Genomic DNA, 20,993 nt, shown 5'->3' with positions numbered 1-20,993 from the left:
CTGCCTACCCCAGTTTCCACTACTGCGCATGTGCGTCAAGGACAGAAAGGCAGACGCAGGAGTGGAAACTGCCACAGCAGTTTGGAGAAAAGAAAAAGACAACGCATCAACTATTTTAATAGTCGACATAATCATGGTAGCCCTATATGCATAGTTAACATTTATTTTCTTACTTCTCTTCATATAGTGCAGGACAACGAGTAGACTGCAGAGCTTTCTGTGTTTGATTGACTCGGAGATGTTGAAGATCATCACGGACTGTACGGTCCACGAAGGCCGCAGATCAGACAGCGCCTGGAACCTGTCCGTCAGCGAGCTGATGGCGTTCATAGCAGTGCTGTTTCTACGGGCAACCCTCTGCCCTGTTGGAGCGATGATGGAGTCTTGGTCTGAAAAGTATGCCATACCTGCGATCAAGAACACAATGGCCCGTGACCGCTATAATGAAATCATGCGGTATCTGCGCTTCGACGACAAGAACACCCGTGCGGAGCGCGTGAAGAGTGATAGATTTGCTGCGATCTCAGACGTCTGGCAACGCTTTGTGCGTAACTGTGATCTGTGTTACACGCCAGGGCGCCACATCATAGTGGAAGAGCAGCTGTTTCCCACCAAGGTCCGCTGTCCTTTCCTCCAGTACAGCGCAACCACACCGTATAAATTTGGCATAAAGTTTTGGGCTGTTAGAGATTTGAAGACAAGTTATATGTGCAATGCTGCACCATATTTAGGAAGGGACGCCAGTCTTCCCAAGGGGGAGCAAGTGTCTGACAGTGTTGTCACAAAACTTTTGGAACCATTCATGGACAAGGGCAGAAGTGTCATCACGGATGTCAGCTGCACCTCGCTGTCGCTGGCTAGCAAGTTACTGGAACGCAACACAACTCTGCTTGGTGCTATCGACACAAGTCAACAGGAGGTTCCACCTCCCGCCAGGAGTCTCAAAGGACGCAAGGAGTTCTCCACAGAGGTGTACAGGTCTGGCGGGGCCACACTGACGGTGTACGCCTCCCGCAAAAACAAGTCAGTCTGTGTCCTCAGCACGACGCACAAGCACGTGCAGACTGGCAGTGGGCAGAAACGGAAGCCGAACACAGTCATGGACTACAGCCGCATGAAGGTATGTGTATAGAACAACATCATGACTGACTTTATTTCTTTGTGTCCCGTCAAGATACAATTCATTAAAAATGTAACGCCCCCTTCTGAACTCTTGCAGGGCAGCGTGGATCAGAAGGCGTGTGCGTATACGGTGCGAGCAGGAACACGCAGGTGGCCTGTGGCCGTGTTCTATAACATGCTTAACCTGGCAGTGATGAACGCTCACGTGTTGTACAAGGCGTGCACGGGCGCCACAGAGAGGAGGAGGGACTTCATGCACAGCCTCGCAGAGGAACTGCGCCGGTGTTTCCTGCAGGAAAAGGCGATGGCGGAGAAGCAACGTGGCCCACTCGCCCCTGGGAAGACGACGCAGTGCCAGGTGCGGACACATTGCCACAGGAACCACAGCACAGAGCGGTGCGTAGAGTGTGGCAAGTTCACCTGTCGCAAGTGTAGGAAGGTGGGCCCCTGGGTGTGCAGCAAGTGTTAGTTGTGACTCTGTAGATAATACGTCATAACAAAATTGTCCCACATATGTGTGTGTTGTCCTCATATTGTTTTTTTTTTTTCTACGTTTTATACTGAGCAAGATTCAAACTAGAGGTTTATTCACCAAGGCAATTCAATGAATGTCCCACTGCCTCAAAGGGCTGGTAGTGTTGTTCATGTCCCAAATGATCAACCAACACCAGCTCCAAATGTGTAGGGCACATTAGCTAAATGAGAGCGAATTTAGACTAAATCATGTTGTGGGCAAACCTCAGTGCCAGCTCGCCGACCCGATTAATATTAGAATCATAATCTGCTTAATGTGTAAAAAAAAATAATAAACAAGCAAACAAAAACCCTTGCATATAGGACAGTACCTTTAGAGACCGTCTTACCAACGAGTGTTTCATTAACCATCAAAGCTTCAGATGCCATGTCAGTAGTCCAAATGTAATTCCTGATAGTTAAGTCTGTTCAATTTGATTATTTTAAGGAACACAAGAGTTATTGTAAAGAAAATGAGCAGTCCTGTCCTTAATGCACCGGATGTAACAGTCTTTCTAACTCTGAGAGGGCAGCATCTATAGGTAAGACAGGGACTATTTAGTGTATATATAAAACCAAAATGTGGGTTAGACCTTCGAAGATGATCATTACATGAACATTTGCAGTAGATGCGTCCGAGATTAGTGATATAGCAGGTTTATGTGTAGTAGCTTAACTAAAATGGAGGCCATAGGGTGACCACGGTTCTGTGGGTCTCTGACCACCCACATTGTCGTCACGACCCTGATTGATCTCAAGAAGCAGCTGATGGTCAAGTTGCCATTGAAAGTCAAGGTCACTAAAGTGTAAAACAGTTTCATATGAGACTGGGTTGATGCTGTTGTCCATAATAAATGTTAACCAGAGTCAGGGTGGAATTTGTCATTTTTTATTCAGTATGACTGCACGGTCAGGAACAGCAGGAGCAGAAGAGGCTGGTAGAGAATTCACTGAAATAAAGAGAAAGGAATAAACACACACAACAAAAAACCTTCAGTGCAGAGCAACCCATCCAGTCCACAGGCATATAATGTATGTTTTAAATATACACTATAATAGGACAGTAGGACAGGGAAACTGTAACATGGGGAAAGGGTTAAAGCAGTTTTGAAGGCAAAAGGGGGTCCAACCCGGTACTAGCAAGGTGTTCCTAATAAAGTGGCCAGTGAATGTAGACACATCAAAACCTTTTGGGGAGTACAGAGCATGTGTAATTCTGTAGTTCTACTCACCAAAATGTAGGCCTGTGTTTAAGGACAACCACACCAAATAGAACCAGTGTGACCAGAATTACAACCACTCCTGCAATAACAACACTCTGGACTTTCTCTTCTGAACAGTCATTACATTTTCCATCTACAAAAACAGTAATCAAAGCAAAGATGCTTTAATCTGCATGATCAAACATTGCAATTACAAAAAAAAATATTTACCTTTTCCTTGCAACTTTTCAATAAAATGTTACTGAACCATTTAATAATGTATTTCATTATAAGTGTGAGTGAAATTATTCTCAACATATGATCACTATATTTACCCCATTTGGAAATGACTGGTTCTCTGAGACTACTGTGAGTCACATAACAGTCATAATCTGCTTGTTCATTCTCCAGGATCTCCACACTCTTCCTCATTTGGTAAGTGTCATCATCATTGGGTCTGACTCCTGAGGACATTAACATGTTTGCAGGTAGAGAGGTGCCGTACTTCCTCACACTCATCATCACATCTTTAGGGTAGAAGCCTGTGGCCAGGCAGGTCAGGGTCAGCTTGCTGGAGTCACTCACACTTTTCTTTGCAAATGCATAAACATCCGGTTTAGCTGGAAAAAATAATAAAATAATCACACACACACCAATGAAATAACATGTTATCTTCTAATAAAGTAACTGTCCTGTATTTAGATGACAGCTGTGCACACTCTTGGTGTTCTGTTAACCAGCTTCATGAAGCAGCACCTATGATGCTTCTCCATCAGTCCTGAAGACATTCACACATGCAGAGACCTTGTAGAGTGAGGAAGTAAAGTTCTGAAATAAAACTGAGCATTTAAAATTGTGTTGAGAATAAATTCATATATAATTTCATATATACAAATTATATTTAACATAATCCAGTATATTAAAATATCTTTCATCAGGTGTGTACAAATACACACACAACTCAGTTAGGGCTGATAACCTGTTATGGTGGATGACATTTCAAGTAATTCCAGAGCTGTACGTAAAGTATTAGATACATTTCTGTCTGCTGCTGTTGGTGGTGTTATTGTTGTTCTCACATACAGGGACACATTTTGAAAACCCCTTGGTTGAGAAACACCATTCATAAATGCTGCACTGCAGCCTCTCCAGCTGTTTCTACTATGTTTTTGTTTTCATTTTAGAAAAACAAAATACTGAAATTACCGACAATGTCTGTCCCCCTCTTACACTTTCAGTATTTGTCTTTGACCAGAACATGTTATTTGTATTTATCAGTGTAAAACCCCCACTGTCAGTAAAACACTCAACTAATGGTCCATTGAAGTTCATTAATTTTCCAGTACAGTACTGGTCCATTGTGAATTAATTTTAGTATTGGTTCAGTGTGGTTATAGTCCCTTCACTGTGGTTATAGTCCCCCCAACTGTGGTTAATAGTCTCCCAAACTGTGGTTAATAGTCCCTTCACTGTGGTTATAGTCCCCCCAACTGTGGTTATAGTCCCCCACACTGACGTCCCTTTTCTTGTCCTCCCCTTCCTTACTCCACCTCAACAGTGTTTGGGTCCTGTTGGGAATGTTTCCTTCCAGTTAGCATAAGCGTGTTAAAACCATAGAAAATGTGCTAAAAAACACTGCAGTCTTCTTGCAGCCCAAATCCACAGTAGACTTGCAGATCCACTTGTACCCCTACTCTGCTCTCCCTGAAGCGCATGCACACACAAGCCACTGTGTGGTGGGTCCAGCATGTAATGACAATGACACTAAGGGCGTACTCACACTAGGCTCTGTGATCCGGGCCCGGGCACGGTTGCCTGCCGAAGCACGGTTCGTTTGGCTAGTGTGAGCGCTCCAACCGTGCCCGGGCCCGGATCAGTTAACCGTGCTCGGGCCCGCTTGAAGAGGTGGGCCAGGGCACGATTCATGTGGACTCGGGCACGGTTCGCTTCTAGTGTGAGCGCTATCCGTGCCCGGGCCCGCTTGGTGCCTCGTGTGATTGGTTCATTTAGCTGGAACTCAAACATGACGTCAGTGATGCGATGCTCACGTTAAACAGTCATAGCGGCAAAGCGATTAGCAGACAATCGTTGTGTTAAATTATCGATAAATCTGTGCTTGCACCGTGTTTCTGCACTCCCAAAACGACTCCAAAAATACAATAAAAAGAGAATCGTGAACTCCATAGTGTTGTGCGAGCGCGCTTTTTTTCCAAATAAAGTCACGTTGTGGTGACGTAAGCATGCTCGGGCCTGGTTGATAAAGCCAGTGTGAGTGCAGGCCGGAGGGGGAGTGGGGAGGGGGGATAACCGGGCCCCAGCACGGAACGAGCAAACCGTGCCTAGTGTGAGTACGCCCTAACACATTACACACATGAAAATACACTGAATCACAGATCACTCTTTGTGTTATTGGCAGATAGGAGTGTGGCAATCTAGCAAGCTAATGTTGTGTATCCTAGAGCTTTTATCCACCCCCACCACCACCACCGCTACTACTCTGATCCAATAATCGCCTCTACTTGTTGGTAAAACCCTGCCAGGATTTGTAATCACCCCCTTACCGTGTAACACATGAACTTAATGCCACAAGCAACATACACATAAAACAGAACATGACGCATTAAACCAGTAACTGTTTACTCCAAGAAAAGCACAAAAGGTTTTGTGGAGCTTACAATGTTTTCTCAGTGATTCCTTTCCAAAATCCATGAACCTGGTGAGCCAGTCCACACACTCTTTCTCCAGGTAACCCTTGGTGTACTGGTTCAGGATGGGAACATCATCCCATTTCTTTTTGGTAGCTTCAGCTGCTGGTACTGGAGCAACCCACTGACTTCTGGAACTGTCGAAGGAGAGGAAGTCCTCCCCGTCATAGCTGTACAAATCCATGCCTTTCAGAAACTTTACTCCACCTGTGTCTTCAACCTCACAGCCATGCCTCCATTGCAGAACATGAAGGTCTAAGAGAATAAAGACCATCACATTTATTAGCACAAAACATCCAGGATCTCTGCACACATCTGTACTGTCATAATGAATTTACTAACCAGACTTGTTGTGTCTCATGCGCTCCATCAGGATATCCACATTGACCTTAAACCACTGCTGTTTGCTCCTGCGGGAGTCTGTGCCTTTGACCCAGTAATCCGCCTGCATCTTCTCTTTCATCCAGTCCTGCATAGGAACCTTAGTCTGGTTCTGGCTGTTGAAGTAATCGATCTCCCTGTCATCCAGCAGGCCCATAGCAGTGAACTCATGGATCCCCGGCAGAGAGAGAGGTTTGGAGAGGGCAGTGTAGATGTAATACAGAGAGTGTTTGTCTGTGGAAAAAGATGTGAACAGAAAGGGAACTATACCAAATGGGAGAAATAGGGGGATGCAACGAAAGCACATAGTCCAGACACAACTCCACCTCCACACTCATCTCCACCTCTACATACAACTCCACCCCTATGGAGATGAAACAGTGCCAATTCGAAATGTAATCGCTACTAGGCAAAAATGGAAATGCAATCCACAAAATGCATTGCTTTTCCATACAAACATGCAGAATATGTGCCAAAATGAAATGCAAAAGCACTATTACATTACATTTCAATGCACTTTATCTCTTTATTGAAAAACAATACACAAGAATTAGCATTCAAAACCAAAACGCTGAATTTGTGCCAGAATTGAATATAATACAGCTCGAAATGTAATCATGGCACAGAGGTATTGCTTTTCACCGTACGGTATTTCAGACATAAATGTCTCCTTTAAATGTAATGATCACGAGATTGATTTAAACACTGATGCGATGAAAACATGCCACAATGAAAAGTAAAAGCTCCAGTGTGTGTGGATTTGTATTTAAAGAAAGAAACGCTGAATTTGTGCCAGAAGCCACCTTGAAATGCAATCGACTGAACGTCATTGTATTCCACTGTGTGTCTCTGCGAAGCTGTATTCGTGCCAGAATGAAATCTAATCACTGTCCAATAGGAACGCTCGCCTGAATTTGGGGCGGGGCTTAGACTCCAGTCAGAAGCAATCGCTCATAGTTGGACTTGAAAGCAGCAGAAAAGTCTTTTCACGACAGAATAAAAGAAGAAATAAACAGTCTAATTGGACAAATTGAGGCTGGTGCAGTTACAGACGACTACATGCTTAACTTAATTTAGCTGAAGGTGCTGGACAATATTGAAAATGGACCTTGAAAGTGCTGTACATGTGCTTGAATTGCACCTTATTAAAGGTGGATGAACCCTGCAAACAGCGCTGAAGAGCGGAACGCGAACTCGACACGCCACAGCGGAGCTCCCGCGATTGCTACCCGTATTTTCCAGATTATAAACCGCTACTTATTCCGTCACGCTTTGAAACATGCGACTTATAATGAGGTGTGGCTTTTCTGTAGATGTTTCTTCACCCGTCAGGGATGGAACAGAAAGTTAATCAGGTGGTAGGACAAAGTTGTAAATCAAAGAAGAAAGTGCTCATTTTCATTTAACTCATGCAAGCAGCAGGCACAACGGAGATTTTTTTTTCAAACGAACGTGTTGTGCCAAATTCTGACTCCTCTCGTTTGCACACGCATAAAAACGCTACAGATGATATTCCGGAGTTACAGTGATTTTAACTTAGTTCATTGAGCACTCTAGTTTTGTCCTAACTAGATATTTAGACATAATACTGCTGTAATACTACTGTATTTTGTTTCACAACAAATAGTTGTCTGACTGAATAGATCGAATAATTTCGAGTATATGTATAAATATTAAAGTTTAAGGTGCTGGGAAATATTGAAAATGGTCTTTTTCAATATTGAAAAGTGACGTGCTTGAATTCCACCTTGTAAAGGTGTATGAACCCGGTATACATAACTTTGTTCATTGCGCTGAAGAGGTGCACGACCTCGCTTCGCACGTCGGTCCTCACGCAGGGGCGGAGCCACCGCGATTGCATCATTTTCGGCGCACGGACCCACGCGCTGGTCGCGACGTGCCAAGTAAACTTAGCTTAGGCACCGACTGAGGAAATAAACTCTCCGCTCTCTACCCCTGGCAGAAGCAGAGCAATAAGCGCAAGGAGAGGGAGAGACAGCGAGGCACCGAAGGACAAATAAAAACGATGTTGGAAAAAAACTGTGGCACAAGCGCAATACTGAAGGAAAAAGCGGCTCCCATTGCGGAGCCGGTTCCAATCGTTCACTTCAAAGAGCCGGCTCTTAGAGCTCTGTTGCCTTTGAAATAGGCAGTCACTTCTCAAAAGAACTACATGACTTTATTGATTTGTATAAATCATTTTTACGTAAATTACATAAATAGTTTTTTTGCTGTGTTGTTAAATGTTAGTATAAGAGTAGCAGTTAGCAGGAATGAATGAGGTGAAGAATGACTGAGACTGTGTGAGTTAAATGCAGTGATTTCTTTTCGTGTCTCACTGAAGACTAAAGCATTTATATTTACATCCCACTCTGTAAATACGGGGCGGGGCGTCAGCGGCAGCTTTGGGCATGCGCAGTTCATTTGCAGTGTGGACGTGGGGCGGTGAGGGTCTGCTCTGAGTGTGAGATTGTTGTGGGGCGGGGCTCACGGCAGCACCCGCCCCAGAGGACAGCAACTGAAGAGCGTGTGTGTTCAGAGTCTCCAAAAGTCTCCGATAACACCACAAAAAGTCGCTAGATTTGTCGCTAGTCGCTTTTTACTACAAAAAGTCTCTAGAGGTTCTGAAAAGTCGCTAAGTTTGTCAGGGTTAGACCCAGGCGCGTGCCTCCTGCAGCCACTAGGCGGAGCACGCGAGCTAGAACCAGGGGCAATCAAGCCCAATAGATTGCAGCTGTAAGCAGCCTATTTAATACGGGTGACTTCAGCAACTCATTGCTGAAGTTGTTAGTTGTTCTGTGCACTCGCAGCCTAAGCCAGTTTCTCTTGCCTTCGTGCTATTTCTACGTTTCTCTTGTTCTCTTGTTTCTCTCCTGAGCGTTCTCAGGTTTTGTCTGTCTTGCATTCTGGTTTTTCCTCTCTGTTCTATGTCGGTTTGTTCTCCAGTGTTCTGGTCGACAGACTGACAGGTAACCAGGTAGAAGCTGTAGGTCGTGTTACCTAAGCTTCATCTTTTGTTTCTTATTTTTCTTTCTCTTCCCTCTTTGACACGTTGAGGCATTCTCCGTGTGATTTTCATTTTCCCCGTTTTTTCTGAATAGACGCGTTGTCTTCCGTTCCGTGTGTTTTTGTTTGTTTACTTACCTGGTCTGTCGAGTTTCTCCGTGTCGTTCTTATGTTTTCTTCTGGGGTTTTAGTTTTCGTTTTTTCCCGCTTTCGCGGAGGTTTCAGTTGGCTGTTTTTTGCCGTTCGCTTTTAGTGGGTAGCGTTTGAGTCCTCGTCACGTTTAAACCAACGCGTCACCGCCGCCGCGCCATCTCCACACAACTCCACCCCCACACACCCAGCACGGCTTGCTGCAGTAAAAGATCATGATGCTGATTACTGATGGCACATCCCGTCACCTAGCAACCCGGTACTAGCTAGGTGTATCTAATAAAGTGGCCGGTGAGTGCATGTTGTGTCTTTATACCAGTTGGCTGTTGGTTATTGTATCCTTATGACAACAGAGCTTTTGATTTTTCCACTTGTAGCAAACCTCAATTACTGCCTTGCTGGAAGTTTCCCTAAGAATTAGTCTTGCATATTTTTTGAAGCTGTAACTTGTGTTGCCTTTGAAATAGGCAGTCACTTCTCAAAATAACTTCATGACTTTAATGCTTTGCATAAATCAGTTTACGTAAATTACATAAATGAGTTTTTTGCTGTGTTAAATGTTAGCTTAAGAGTAACAATTAGCAGGAACTGCTATTCTACGTTCAACCGTCCTGTGACACCCCACTGTGAGTGTTGTGTGACGGGACGGGACTCACGGCAGCACCCGCTACTCCAGGGGTGGGCAATTAATTTTTACAAGGGGCCACATGAGAAACCTGAATTGTGTCAGAGGGCCACACAAACAATAATGACGTCATCACAGTGGCTCCGCCCACCTCACGCAAACTTCCGCGAACGGCGGAGGCGTTTATACTTTCCGCGTCACATTCTGTGCAGTGTTCTCCGAAAAGATGTGTGTTGGTATAAAGAAACACCCCTCAAAAACAGGGGAAGGAACATTTACCTGACCAATTTTAATGTTGCTTTTTGTTTCAGATTTGAAAAGTGCTGGAATTTAGGCTAAATACTTGAAAATGTTTGAAATTGTAACTACTTCGTTTCACAACAAATAGCCATCTGAATGAACAGTTTTCTTGTATTACGTTAACAAATACGAGCCTCTTGTAATTCCAGGACGAAACATGAGAGAACGTGAAGACAGATTGGGCGTTTTGAAAATAAACAATAATTAAATAATGTGATAAAAAAGCGAATTATTTCGGATCATTTCGAATATATGTATAAATATTGTCGTGTTGCTTAAAATAAACAGTCTTTGGTTCCTGTTTTATGCTTGTTTTATTAACACATGTGCACGTAACTACTGATCGCCATTATCGTTCATCTCGTTCTCCCGCTCTCGCGTTAACTCCAAAACATCAACTATACTACATATTCCTCCCTTGTTTAGAACAAAAGTCTATCTGTAACTAACAAACATTTTCTTATACAGCTCAACACATCATATTGTTCCAAAAATCTCCAATCAAACAAGACATTATTACTATTATTATTATTTATTTTTTTTTATGTCTCTCTATATCTGATCCCTTAGCATGTCGTTCTCCAGCGTGCCAAAATCACACGACTTTGCTAGTTCTCTTAATGCATTTACAAAAGCATCTATTGACTCATCGGGGCACTGAGCTCTCTGTCTAAACTTGTGTCTTTCTAAGACGACGTTCTTTCGTGGAGTAAAATATGTGTCTAGAGCAGCAACAGTCTGTGCATATGTACCTTTATCTCCAGGTAGATTAGCAAAAATTCTCTGCGTAGGTGCTCCTATGCAATGCAAAAGAGTGGCTCTCCTTACCAAATCCTGCGCGTTAATAGTTCCACTGGCAACTTTGAAAAAGCTATAAGAGTCCTTCCATAGGTTATACTCGGTAAATAAATCAGATGCACCCAGGTTCAGTGGGACGGGCGGAACCAGTTGAGCGTAGCCGGGTCCTGGCGCAGCGCGTGCTGCTCCTTGCTGTAGCTCTTATCCGACATTTTCTTTTTTAATTTATCGGTATTCCTATAATGCCTGGTACTCCTACTTTGCCTGTGGGTTCCTGGCAGATCGGGTCCTCGTCGCCAAATGTCGTGTTGCTTAAAATAAACAGTCTTTGGTTCCTGTTTTATGCTTGTTTTATTAACACATGTGCACGTAACTACTGATCGCCATTATCGTTCATCTCGTTCTCCCGCTCTCGCGATAACTCCAAAACATCAACTGTACTACAAATATTTAACTTAAGTTTAATGTGCTAGGAAATATTGAAATGGACCTTGAAAGTGACGTATATTCCACCTTGTAAAGGTGTATGAACCCTGCAAACATGACTTTGTTCCAGGGCCGGTGTTACGGTCAATTCAGTTCCCCCTGTTCCCCCCAAACGGCGCATGCGCGAAATCAACGAAATCACGCATTAGTCTGCTGCTGGGTTATCGCCTTTACTCGATGTGTACACGTTATTATCCGGGTTGGTTTTGTTTCTCTAACTAAAGTTAACTTTGTGTGCTTGTGACTAACTGTGCTGTAAAGCTCAGGTGTTTTAGCAGAGGATTAAATGTACAAAAAATTCTCCGATGTTTAATTGTTTACGCTACTTTTTCAGCCTTTCATTTTTTAGTTCGCTTGCATGCGAACTAAAAAAATGCGAAGATTTAATGCGTTTTTTAAACTATTTAAATTATTTATTGAAACATAAAGAGACGTGTATTGTTCACACTTTAAAGGTTGTTTTTTAACAGACTTATTTGTTGTTTGCTGTGTCCTGGATGTTCTACAGCCTAAAAGGACTTTTGTCTAAATACAAATTTTATTTCTAAATACAAATAAAAATGTATTACATGACAAATGTTATCCCATTTGGCTTCACGCAATATTTAAATCACTTGAGCATGTGATATATTGTTTTTGCTTTACAGTGCAAGTTTTATCCAATGCACAGTGCTTTTACACTAAGAACAGGGGGAACGGATTTAACCGGAGCCCTGTGAAAAAGGGTTCCCCCCCCTTAAATGACAGAAAGTGTACATGTAAGGCACAACAATAAAAGTGGGGGTGTATTTGACTCTTATTCTTGTAAATAACAAGTTTTATTCACTGCACAGTGCTTTTACACTAAGAACAAAGGGGGAACGGATTTTACCAGAGCCCTGTGAAAAATGGTTCCCCCCTCTTAAATGACAGAAAGTGTACATGTAAGGCACAAAAAGTAGAGTGGGTGTGTATTTTACTCTTATCCTTGTAAATAACAAGTTTTATTCACTGCACAGTGCTTTTACACTAAGAACACAGGGGGAACGGTTTTTACCAGAGCCCTGTGAAAAATGGTTCCCCCCTCTTAAATGACAGAAAGTGTACATGTAAGGCACAACAATTAAGGTGGGGTTATATTTGACTCTTATCCTTGTAAATAACAAGTTTTATTCACTGCACAGTGCTTTTACACTAAGAACACAGGGGGAACGGATTTTACCAGAGCCCTGTGAAAAATGGTTCCCCCCCCTTAAATGACAGAAAGTGTACATGTAAGGCACAACAATTAAGGTGGGGGTGTATTTGACTCTTATCCTTGTAAATAACAAGTTTTATTCACTGCACAGTGCTTTTACACTAAGAACACAGGGGGAACGGATTTAACCGGAGCCCTGTGAAAAATGGTTCCCCCCTCTTAAATGACAGAAAGTGTACATGTAAGGCACAAAAAGTAGAGTGGGTGTGTATTTTACTCTTATCCTTGTAAATAACAAGTTTTATTCACTGCACAGTGCTTTTACACTAAGAACACAGGGGGAACGGTTTTTATCAGAGCCCTGTGAAAAATGGTTCCCCCCTCTTAAATGACAGAAAGTGTACATGTAAGGCACAACAATTAAGGTAGGGTTATATTTGACTCTTATCCTTGTAAATAACAAGTTTTATTCACTGCACAGTGCTTTTACACTAAGAACACAGGGGGAACGGATTTTACCAGAGCCCTGTGAAAAATGGTTCCCCCCCCTTAAATGACAGAAAGTGTACATGTAAGGCACAACAATTAAGGTGGGGGTGTATTTGACTCTTATCCTTGTAAATAACAAGTTTTGTTCACTGCACAGTGCTTTTACACTAAGAACACAGGGGGAACGGATTTAACCGGAGCCCTGTGAAAAATGGTTCCCCCCTCTTAAATGACAGAAAATGTACATGTAAGGCACAAAAAGTAGAGTGGGTGTGTATTTTACTCTTATCCTTGTAAATAACAAGTTTTATTCACTGCACAGTGCTTTTACACTAGGAACACAGGGGGAACGGATTTAACCGGAGCCCTGTGAAAAATGGTTCCCCCCTCTTAAATGACAGAAAATGTACATGTAAGGCACAAAAAGTAGAGTGGGTGTGTATTTTACTCTTATCCTTGTAAATAACAAGTTTTATTCACTGCACAGTGCTTTTACACTAGGAACACAGGGGGAACGGTTTTTACCAGAGCCCTGTGAAAAATGGTTCCCCCGTCTTAAATGACAGAAAGTGTACATGTAAGGCACAACAATTAAGGTGGGGTTATATTTGACTCTTATCCTTGTATATAACAAGTTTTATCCACTGCACAGTGCCTTTACACTAAGAACACAGGGGGAACGGATTTAACCGGAGCCCTGTGAAAAATGGTTCCCCCCCCTTAAATGACAGAAAGTGTACATGTAAGGCACACCAATTAAGGTGGGGGTGTATTTGACTTTTATCCTTGTATATAACAAGTTTTATCCACTGCACAGTGCTTTTACACTAAGAACACAGGGGGAACGGATTTTACCAGAGCCCTGTGAAAAATGGTTCCCCATGTAGAATAACTGCTGGAGATTATATAGAGTACAATAATAGTGCTGATTATCTGTATCTGTGTATAATCACTTCATTCAGTGACTTTACATCTGTCTGTACCACCTTTACACTGAGAACACATGGGGGAACATATTCAACCAGAGACTGGGAAATTTGGTTCCCCTTGAAGAATAAAGCTGGAGCTGATATAAAATACAGAAATTATGCTGATTATTTATATCTGTCTATAATCAATTCATTCAGTAACATTTATTCATCCTGTACCTCCTTTAACACTGAGAACACATGGGGGAACAGGTTTTACCAGAGACTGGGAAATTTGGTTCCCCTTGTATTCTCAATGTAAATGTGATGCAGATAGTATTAAAGTTACTGAGGGAAATGGTAATCTATATATAGTTTATCAGCATCAATCTTCTTCTTCTTTCCGCAATTCCCATTTAGGGGTCGCCACAGCGGATCAAACTCCTCCATCTGGCCCTGTCTTGAGTGTCCTCCACTGACACATCCATAAACTTCCTCTTAGGTCTACCTCTCCTCCTCTTGCCTGGAAGTTCCATCCTCAACACCCTCCTACCAATATACCTCTCCTCCCTCCTCTGTACATGTCCACTTTATGCCATCCACACCACCCTGCCTGCACTCTCTTCTTTACCTCTCTTTCACTTCCTCCATTACTCTGTACCCTCGACCCTAAGTAGGTAAACTCGTCAACCTTCACCAAATCAACTCCTTGTAACTGGACCTGTCCACCGTCTGCCCTCTCATTCACACACATGTACTCTGTTTTACTCCTGCTCACTTTCATTTCCCTGCTCTCCAAAGCATATCTCCATCTTTCCAAGCTCACCTCCACCTGCTCCCTACTCTCACTACAGATCACAATGTCATCAGCAAACATCATAGTCCAAGAGGACTCCTGCCTAACCTCGTCCGTCAGTCTGTCCATGACAATTGCGAACAGGAAGGGACTCAGGGCTGATCCCTGATGTAGTCCTATCCCCACTTTAAACCCATCTGTCATTCTTACCGCACATCTCACTGCTGTCACACTGTTCTCATACATATCCTGCACTACCCTCACACACTTTTCTGCTACTCCTGACTTCCTCATACAATACCACAGCTCCTGTCTTGGTACTCTATCATAAGCTTTCTCTAAGTCAACAAACACACAATGTAACTCATTCTATCCTTCCTACTTCTCTATTAACACTCTCAAAGCAAACATAGCATCTGTGGTGCACTTAGCTGGCATGAAACCATACTGCTGCTCACAGATCTCTACCTCTCCTCTAAGCCTAGCTTCCACTACCCTGTAATTACTACAGCTCTGAACATCACCCTTATTCTTGAAAATCGTCACCATTATGCTTCATCTCCACTCCTCAGGCATCTTCTGACCTTCCAAGATTATGTTAAATAACTCAGTCAAAAACTCCACTGCCGTCTCTCCCAAACATTTCCATGTCTCCACTGGAATAACATCTGGTCCAACTGCCTTACCACACTTCATTCTCCGAATTGCACCCCTTACTTCCTCCTTGCTCACCTGAGGCACTTCTTGATTCACAACCTCTACCTCTTCTAACCTTCTTTACCTTTCATTCTTTTGATTCATCAGTTCCTCAAAATACCCCTTCCACCTTCCCAAGACACTCTCCTCACCAGACAACACATTTTCATCTTTATCCTTTATCATCCTAACCTGCTGCACATCCTGCCCATCACGGTTTCTCTGTCTGGCCAATCTGTAGAGATCCTTTTCCCCTTCCTTAGTGTCCAACTTCTCCTACAGCTTGCTATATGCCTTCTCTTTAGCTTCTGCCACTGCTCTCATTAGCTTCTGCCACTGCTCTCATTGCCTTACGACACATCTCCTTGTACCTCTGTCTACTTTCTTCATCTCGCTGAAAATCCCAATTCTTTTTAGCCAACTCTCAAACTTTCCTGAACTTCCTCATTTCACCACCACGACTCCATGTCTATCTTCCTCTGTCCTGAGGTCACACCAAGTAGCTTCCTAGCCACATCCCTCACTACATTTGAAGTCTCATCCTAGGTATCCAGAATACCACCACCACTACCCAGTACCTGCCTCACCTCATCACTGAATTTTACACCACAGTCCTCATCCTTTAACTTCCACCACCTGATCTTAGGTTCCGCTCTCACTCTCTTCCTCTTCTTCACCTCCAAATTCATCCTACATATCACCATCCTATGCTGTTTAGCTACACTCTCCCCTGGTAACACCTTGCAATCACTAACCTCTTTCAGGTTTCGTCTCCTACAGAAGATATAGTCGACCTGTGTGTATCTTCCCCCACTCTTATACGTTACCCTGTGCTCTTCCTTTTTCTTAAAGTAAGTGTTAACTACAGCCATCTTTATCCTTTTAGCAAAATCTAAAGTCCTTCCATATTCCTTTCATTAACACCATATCTACCCAACACCTCCTCATCACCACTGTTCCCTCCACCAACATGTCCATTTAAATCTGCTCCAATAACCACTCTCTCTTCTTTAGGAACCTGCAAAACAACTTCATCTGACTCTCTCCAGAATTTTTCTTTCTCCTCCCCATCACAACCTACCTGAGGACCATAAGCACTGATGACATTCATCATCACCCCATCAATCTCTAACTTTACACAGATTACCCTGTCACTTACTCACTTTACCTCCACTACACTCTGACTAAATTCATCCTTCTGGATTACACCTACTCCATTTCTCTTCCTGTCTACACCATGATATAATAGTTTGAAGCCACCACCAATGCTCCTGGCCTTGCTCCCCTTCCACTTGGTCTCCTGTACACACAGTATATCTGTCTTCCCCCTCTCCATCGCATCAGCTAGCTCTCTCCCTTTACCTGTCATAGAGCCCACATTTAACATACCAACTCTAACCTCCACCCTCCTGCTCTGCCTCCTATCAGCATCAATAATGCACCTTAAATACACTCCGGCTTTATTCTACAAGGGGAACCAAATTTCCCAGTCTCTGGTTGAATATGTTCCCCCATGTGTTCTCAGTGTAAAGGTGGTACAGACAGATGTAAAGTCACTGAATGAAGTGATTATACACAGATACAGATAATCAGCACTATTATTGTACTCTATATAATCTCCAGCAGTTATTCTACATGGGGAACCATTTTTCACAGGGCTCTGGTAAAATCCGTTCCCCCTGTGTTCTTAGTGTAAAAGCACTGTGCAGTGGATAAAACTTGTTATATACAAGGATAAAAGTCAAATACACCCCCACCTTAATTGGTGTGCCTTACATGTACACTTTCTGTCATTTAAGGGGGGGGGACCATTTTTCACAGGGCTCCGGTTAAATCCGTTCCCCCTGTGTTCTTAGTGTAAAGGCACTGTGCAGTGGATAAAACTTGTTATATACAAGGATAAGAGTCAAATATAACCCCACCTTAATTGTTGTGCCTTACATGTACACTTTCTGTCATTTAAGACGGGGGAACCATTTTTCACAGGGCTCTGGTAAAAACCGTTCCCCCTGTGTTCCTAGTGTAAAAGCACTGTGCAGTGAATAAAACTTGTTATTTACAAGGATAAGAGTAAAATACACACCCACTCTACTTTTTGTGCCTTACATGTACATTTTCTGTCATTTAAGAGGGGGGAACCATTTTTCACAGGGCTCCGGTTAAATCCGTTCCCCCTGTGTTCTTAGTGTAAAAGCACTGTGCAGTGAATAAAACTTGTTATTTACAAGGATAAGAGTCAAATACACCCCCACCTTAATTGTTGTGCCTTACATGTACACTTTCTGTCATTTAAGGGGGGGGAACCATTTTTCACAGGGCTCTGGTAAAATCCGTTCCCCCTGTGTTCTTAGTGTAAAAGCACTGTGCAGTGAATAAAACTTGTTATTTACAAGGATAAGAGTAAAATACACACCCACTCTACTTTTTGTGCCTTACATGTACACTTTCTGTCATTTAAGAGGGGGGAACCATTTTTCACAGGGCTCTGGTAAAAACCGTTCCCCCTGTGTTCTTAGTGTAAAAGCACTGTGCAGTGAATAAAACTTGTTATTTACAAGGATAAGAGTAAAATACACACCCACTCTACTTTTTGTGCCTTACATGTACACTTTCTGTCATTTAAGAGGGGGGAACCATTTTTCACAGGGCTCTGGTAAAATCCGTTCCCCCTTTGTTCTTAGTGTAAAAGCACTGTGCAGTGAATAAAACTTGTTATTTACAAGAATAAGAGTCAAATACACCCCCACCTTTATTGTTGTGCCTTACATGTACACTTTCTGTCATTTAAGGGGGGGAACCCTTTTTCACAGGGCTCCGGTTAAATCCGTTCCCCCTGTTCTTAGTGTAAAAGCACTGTGCATTGGATAAAACTTGCACTGTAAAGCAAAAACAATATATCACATGCTCAAGTGATTTAAATATTGCGTGAAGCCAAATGGGATAACATTTGTCGTGTAATACATTTTTATTTGTATTTAGAAATAAAATTTGTATTTAGACAAAAGTCCTTTTAGGCTGTAGAACATCCAGGACACAGCAAACAACAAATAAGTCTGTTAAAAAACAACCTTTAAAGTGTGAACAATACACGTCTCTTTATGTTTCAATAAATAATTTAAATAGTTTAAAAAACGCATTAAATCTTCGCATTTTTTTAGTTCGCATGCAAGCGAACTAAAAAATGAAAGGCTGAAAAAGTAGCGTAAACAATTAAACATCGGAGTATTTTTTGTACATTTAATCCTCTGCTAAAACACCTGAGCTTTACAGCACAGTTAGTCACAAGCACACAAAGTTAACTTTAGTTAGAGAAACAAAACCAACCCGGATAATAACGTGTACACATCGAGTAAAGGCGATAACCCAGCAGCAGACTAATGCGTGATTTCGTTGATTTCGCGCATGCGCCGTTTGGGGGGAACAGGGGGAACTGAATTGACCGTAACACCGGCGCCACGGGGGGGCGAATGGGGGCGTCGCCCCCTCAGGCGAGGTGTCCCGCCCCCTCAATGTAAAAAATAAGACCCATTTATTTTACAACAATCGCTACATTGCTCGACAATCGTTACACGCAAATGTGTATGTGGATGTGTCCCGCGGGCCGTTGTTTGCCCAGGTCTGCGCTACTCGCTGAGGACAGTAACTATTGACGACTGTCCAAAAAAAACTTAGTCGTCGAGCGGCTGAATGGAGGAAACTAATGCCCGACGCGTTGGCTGTTCAAAACGTAAGTCCAAGCTTGAGGTATGGTTGCTTTATTTCGTGTCAATCCTATATTCCAGAATTAAAACATCATTGTCCATAGATCCTCACAATTCACAAAGAGCATAAAATCCGGATACAAGCAATAGTCCTTAGTCCTCATGTTCACATCAGCGACTTACGGTGTTTTAAACAGTCAGCAAAAGTAGGCTTCCCCCACCACCCACTCACTACCTGGTCCTCACCTAACAAGTGCACAGGTGATATTGCAAATTGTTACCGCCACTAACACCACGTGACCCAAGCAGTACACGTCATTACGTACGTGCACACAAACCCTAAGTTACCCCAAGTCTATGCCTGTTCACAACAGTAACGGAAAAGCACGAGTGTTCATCTCAGAGTCTCCAAAAGTCTCCAATAACACAACAAAAAGTCGCTATATTTGTCGCTAGTCGCTTAAAAAAAAATCGCTAGTGGGATTGAAAAGTCGCTAAATATAGTCGCTAAGTTGGCAGCACCGAACTTGACCATACCTGACGTGTTAAGATAAGCGCGACGTAATTACCCCCGCTTTTGTATCCGTAAGAAACCTAGTGAAACATTAATTTAATTTATAATATCAATAATTACAATTGTGCTAGTGGAAATAAAATTTTCACATGTATAAACTGAAATCCTGATATCAAGAAAATTAGGTATAAAACTAAAACGTGTTTGCCGTGTTTATTCCAGCACTATCGCACTTTTGAAGCGGACAACATGGTGATAAACGTTACAACAAACGATAAATGTTGCGAATCTGTAGGAGACTATACTCCGTGTAGTAGTTTATACACGAGCACAACTAATTTAATTTGTCTAACTAATAAGTTCCAGGAGCAGTTACGTTTGTATACTCAGTTAAGGAAAGTATGATTAGATTTGAACTAAAATGGTTTGAGGCAATCCGTTTCCTCAACCCGATGGGTGTATTTAATATACCAGCTTATTTTGAGTAGGTCACTAACAACATACCACATACAAAATATACGGAACAAACAAAAAGGGGAAAACTAGGACCACCAATATTAAGAATATTAGCAAAGTTGTCGCTCGAGGTCTGTTGATGTGGCTTATTCGGTTTCTTTCCTTATGAAGCTCTCTTTTAAAGGACATACATTTGCTTAGTTACTAGTTTCTAAATAGTTAAAACAGCTGTAACTATAACTTAACGTTTAGATGCTGAACTGAAATACAAAGCCACGTGGACGTACTTTAAGTATCGCATATCAACATGGTAGGCACGTGTTAAACACGCTTTACGTGTATTTAGCTTCCTCGTTAATAAAGTTGACTATTATATTTGAACTTAAGCATTTGCAAGTTTCTCCAACTTACCACCCAATGTTGGTAGAAGAACTCCAAACATGAACAAAGCCCAAACCGTAAAGTTAGCCATCTCTGAAGTTTGAAAGCAGATATTTTAATAGCATTTCATGTTTCATTATATGTAGTAGCAGTGGCGTGCACAGACATTTTGGGGGGCAAGTGCTGGGGGGGGGGGGAGGGGGGGGTGTAGAGGGCACAGTGGAGGGTAAACAGAAGTTAACTAAAGGACTTAACAATGACTGTATATAGTTAATATTGAATATGGATTTTATCAGTTGGCGGTGTGACTTTTTCCATTGAAAACTCACGTTTAGAGAATGTTACAAATAAGTCAAATTTCATTCAACATGCGCTTGAATTTTTTTTTTATAATGAAGTGTTCCACGTGGAATATTAACTATATACAGTCATTAAGTCCTGCAGTTAACTTCTGTTTACCCTCCACTGTCTGCAGGCCTTGTTGCATATATTTTGCAATTAGTAAATCAATATAGGCCTACAATTAAGACAGTAAAAAGACCAAAAAAGGCTACTGAGTGTTGTCATTACACGAATACAAATGGGCA

General features: G+C 42.4%; 1 protein-coding gene across 1 annotated transcript; it reads right to left on the bottom strand.

Moving 5' to 3' along the window:
• Positions 1-2,508: 2,508 nt before the first annotated feature.
• LOC143514720 (H-2 class I histocompatibility antigen, Q10 alpha chain-like) lies at positions 2,509-20,580 on the bottom strand. The gene is made up of 6 exons (XM_077006256.1): positions 20,437-20,580; positions 5,885-6,157; positions 5,513-5,797; positions 3,173-3,457; positions 2,868-2,991; positions 2,509-2,585 (listed from the first exon to the last, which is right to left on the bottom strand). The coding sequence occupies exons 1-6, from the start codon at positions 20,495-20,497 to the stop codon at positions 2,546-2,548; spliced, it is 1,068 nt and encodes a 355-aa protein (XP_076862371.1). The 5' UTR covers positions 20,498-20,580; the 3' UTR covers positions 2,509-2,545.
• Positions 20,581-20,993: the final 413 nt, after the last annotated feature.

The sequence above is a fragment of the Brachyhypopomus gauderio genome, chromosome 5, assembly GCF_052324685.1.
Source record: "Brachyhypopomus gauderio isolate BG-103 chromosome 5, BGAUD_0.2, whole genome shotgun sequence".
In the NCBI taxonomy this organism is placed as follows: domain Eukaryota; kingdom Metazoa; phylum Chordata; class Actinopteri; order Gymnotiformes; family Hypopomidae; genus Brachyhypopomus; species Brachyhypopomus gauderio.
This window is presented reverse-complemented; position numbering and strand designations above follow the sequence as displayed.

What these genes read in the sequence shown, in the direction of transcription:
- LOC143514720 (XM_077006256.1), bottom strand. Translation starts at nt 20,497, where the DNA reads ATGGCTAACTTTACGGTTTGGGCTTTGTTCATGTTTGGAGTTCTTCTA. An exon ending in TCTTCTACCAACATTGGGTG is followed by an intron (nt 6,158 to 20,436) that starts GTAAGTTGGAGA and finishes CTTTTTCCACAG; the next exon opens with ACAAACACTCTCTGTATTAC. An exon ending in AAACACAGGCCTACATTTTG is followed by an intron (nt 2,586 to 2,867) that starts GTGAGTAGAACT and finishes TCTTTATTTCAG; the next exon opens with TGAATTCTCTACCAGCCTCT.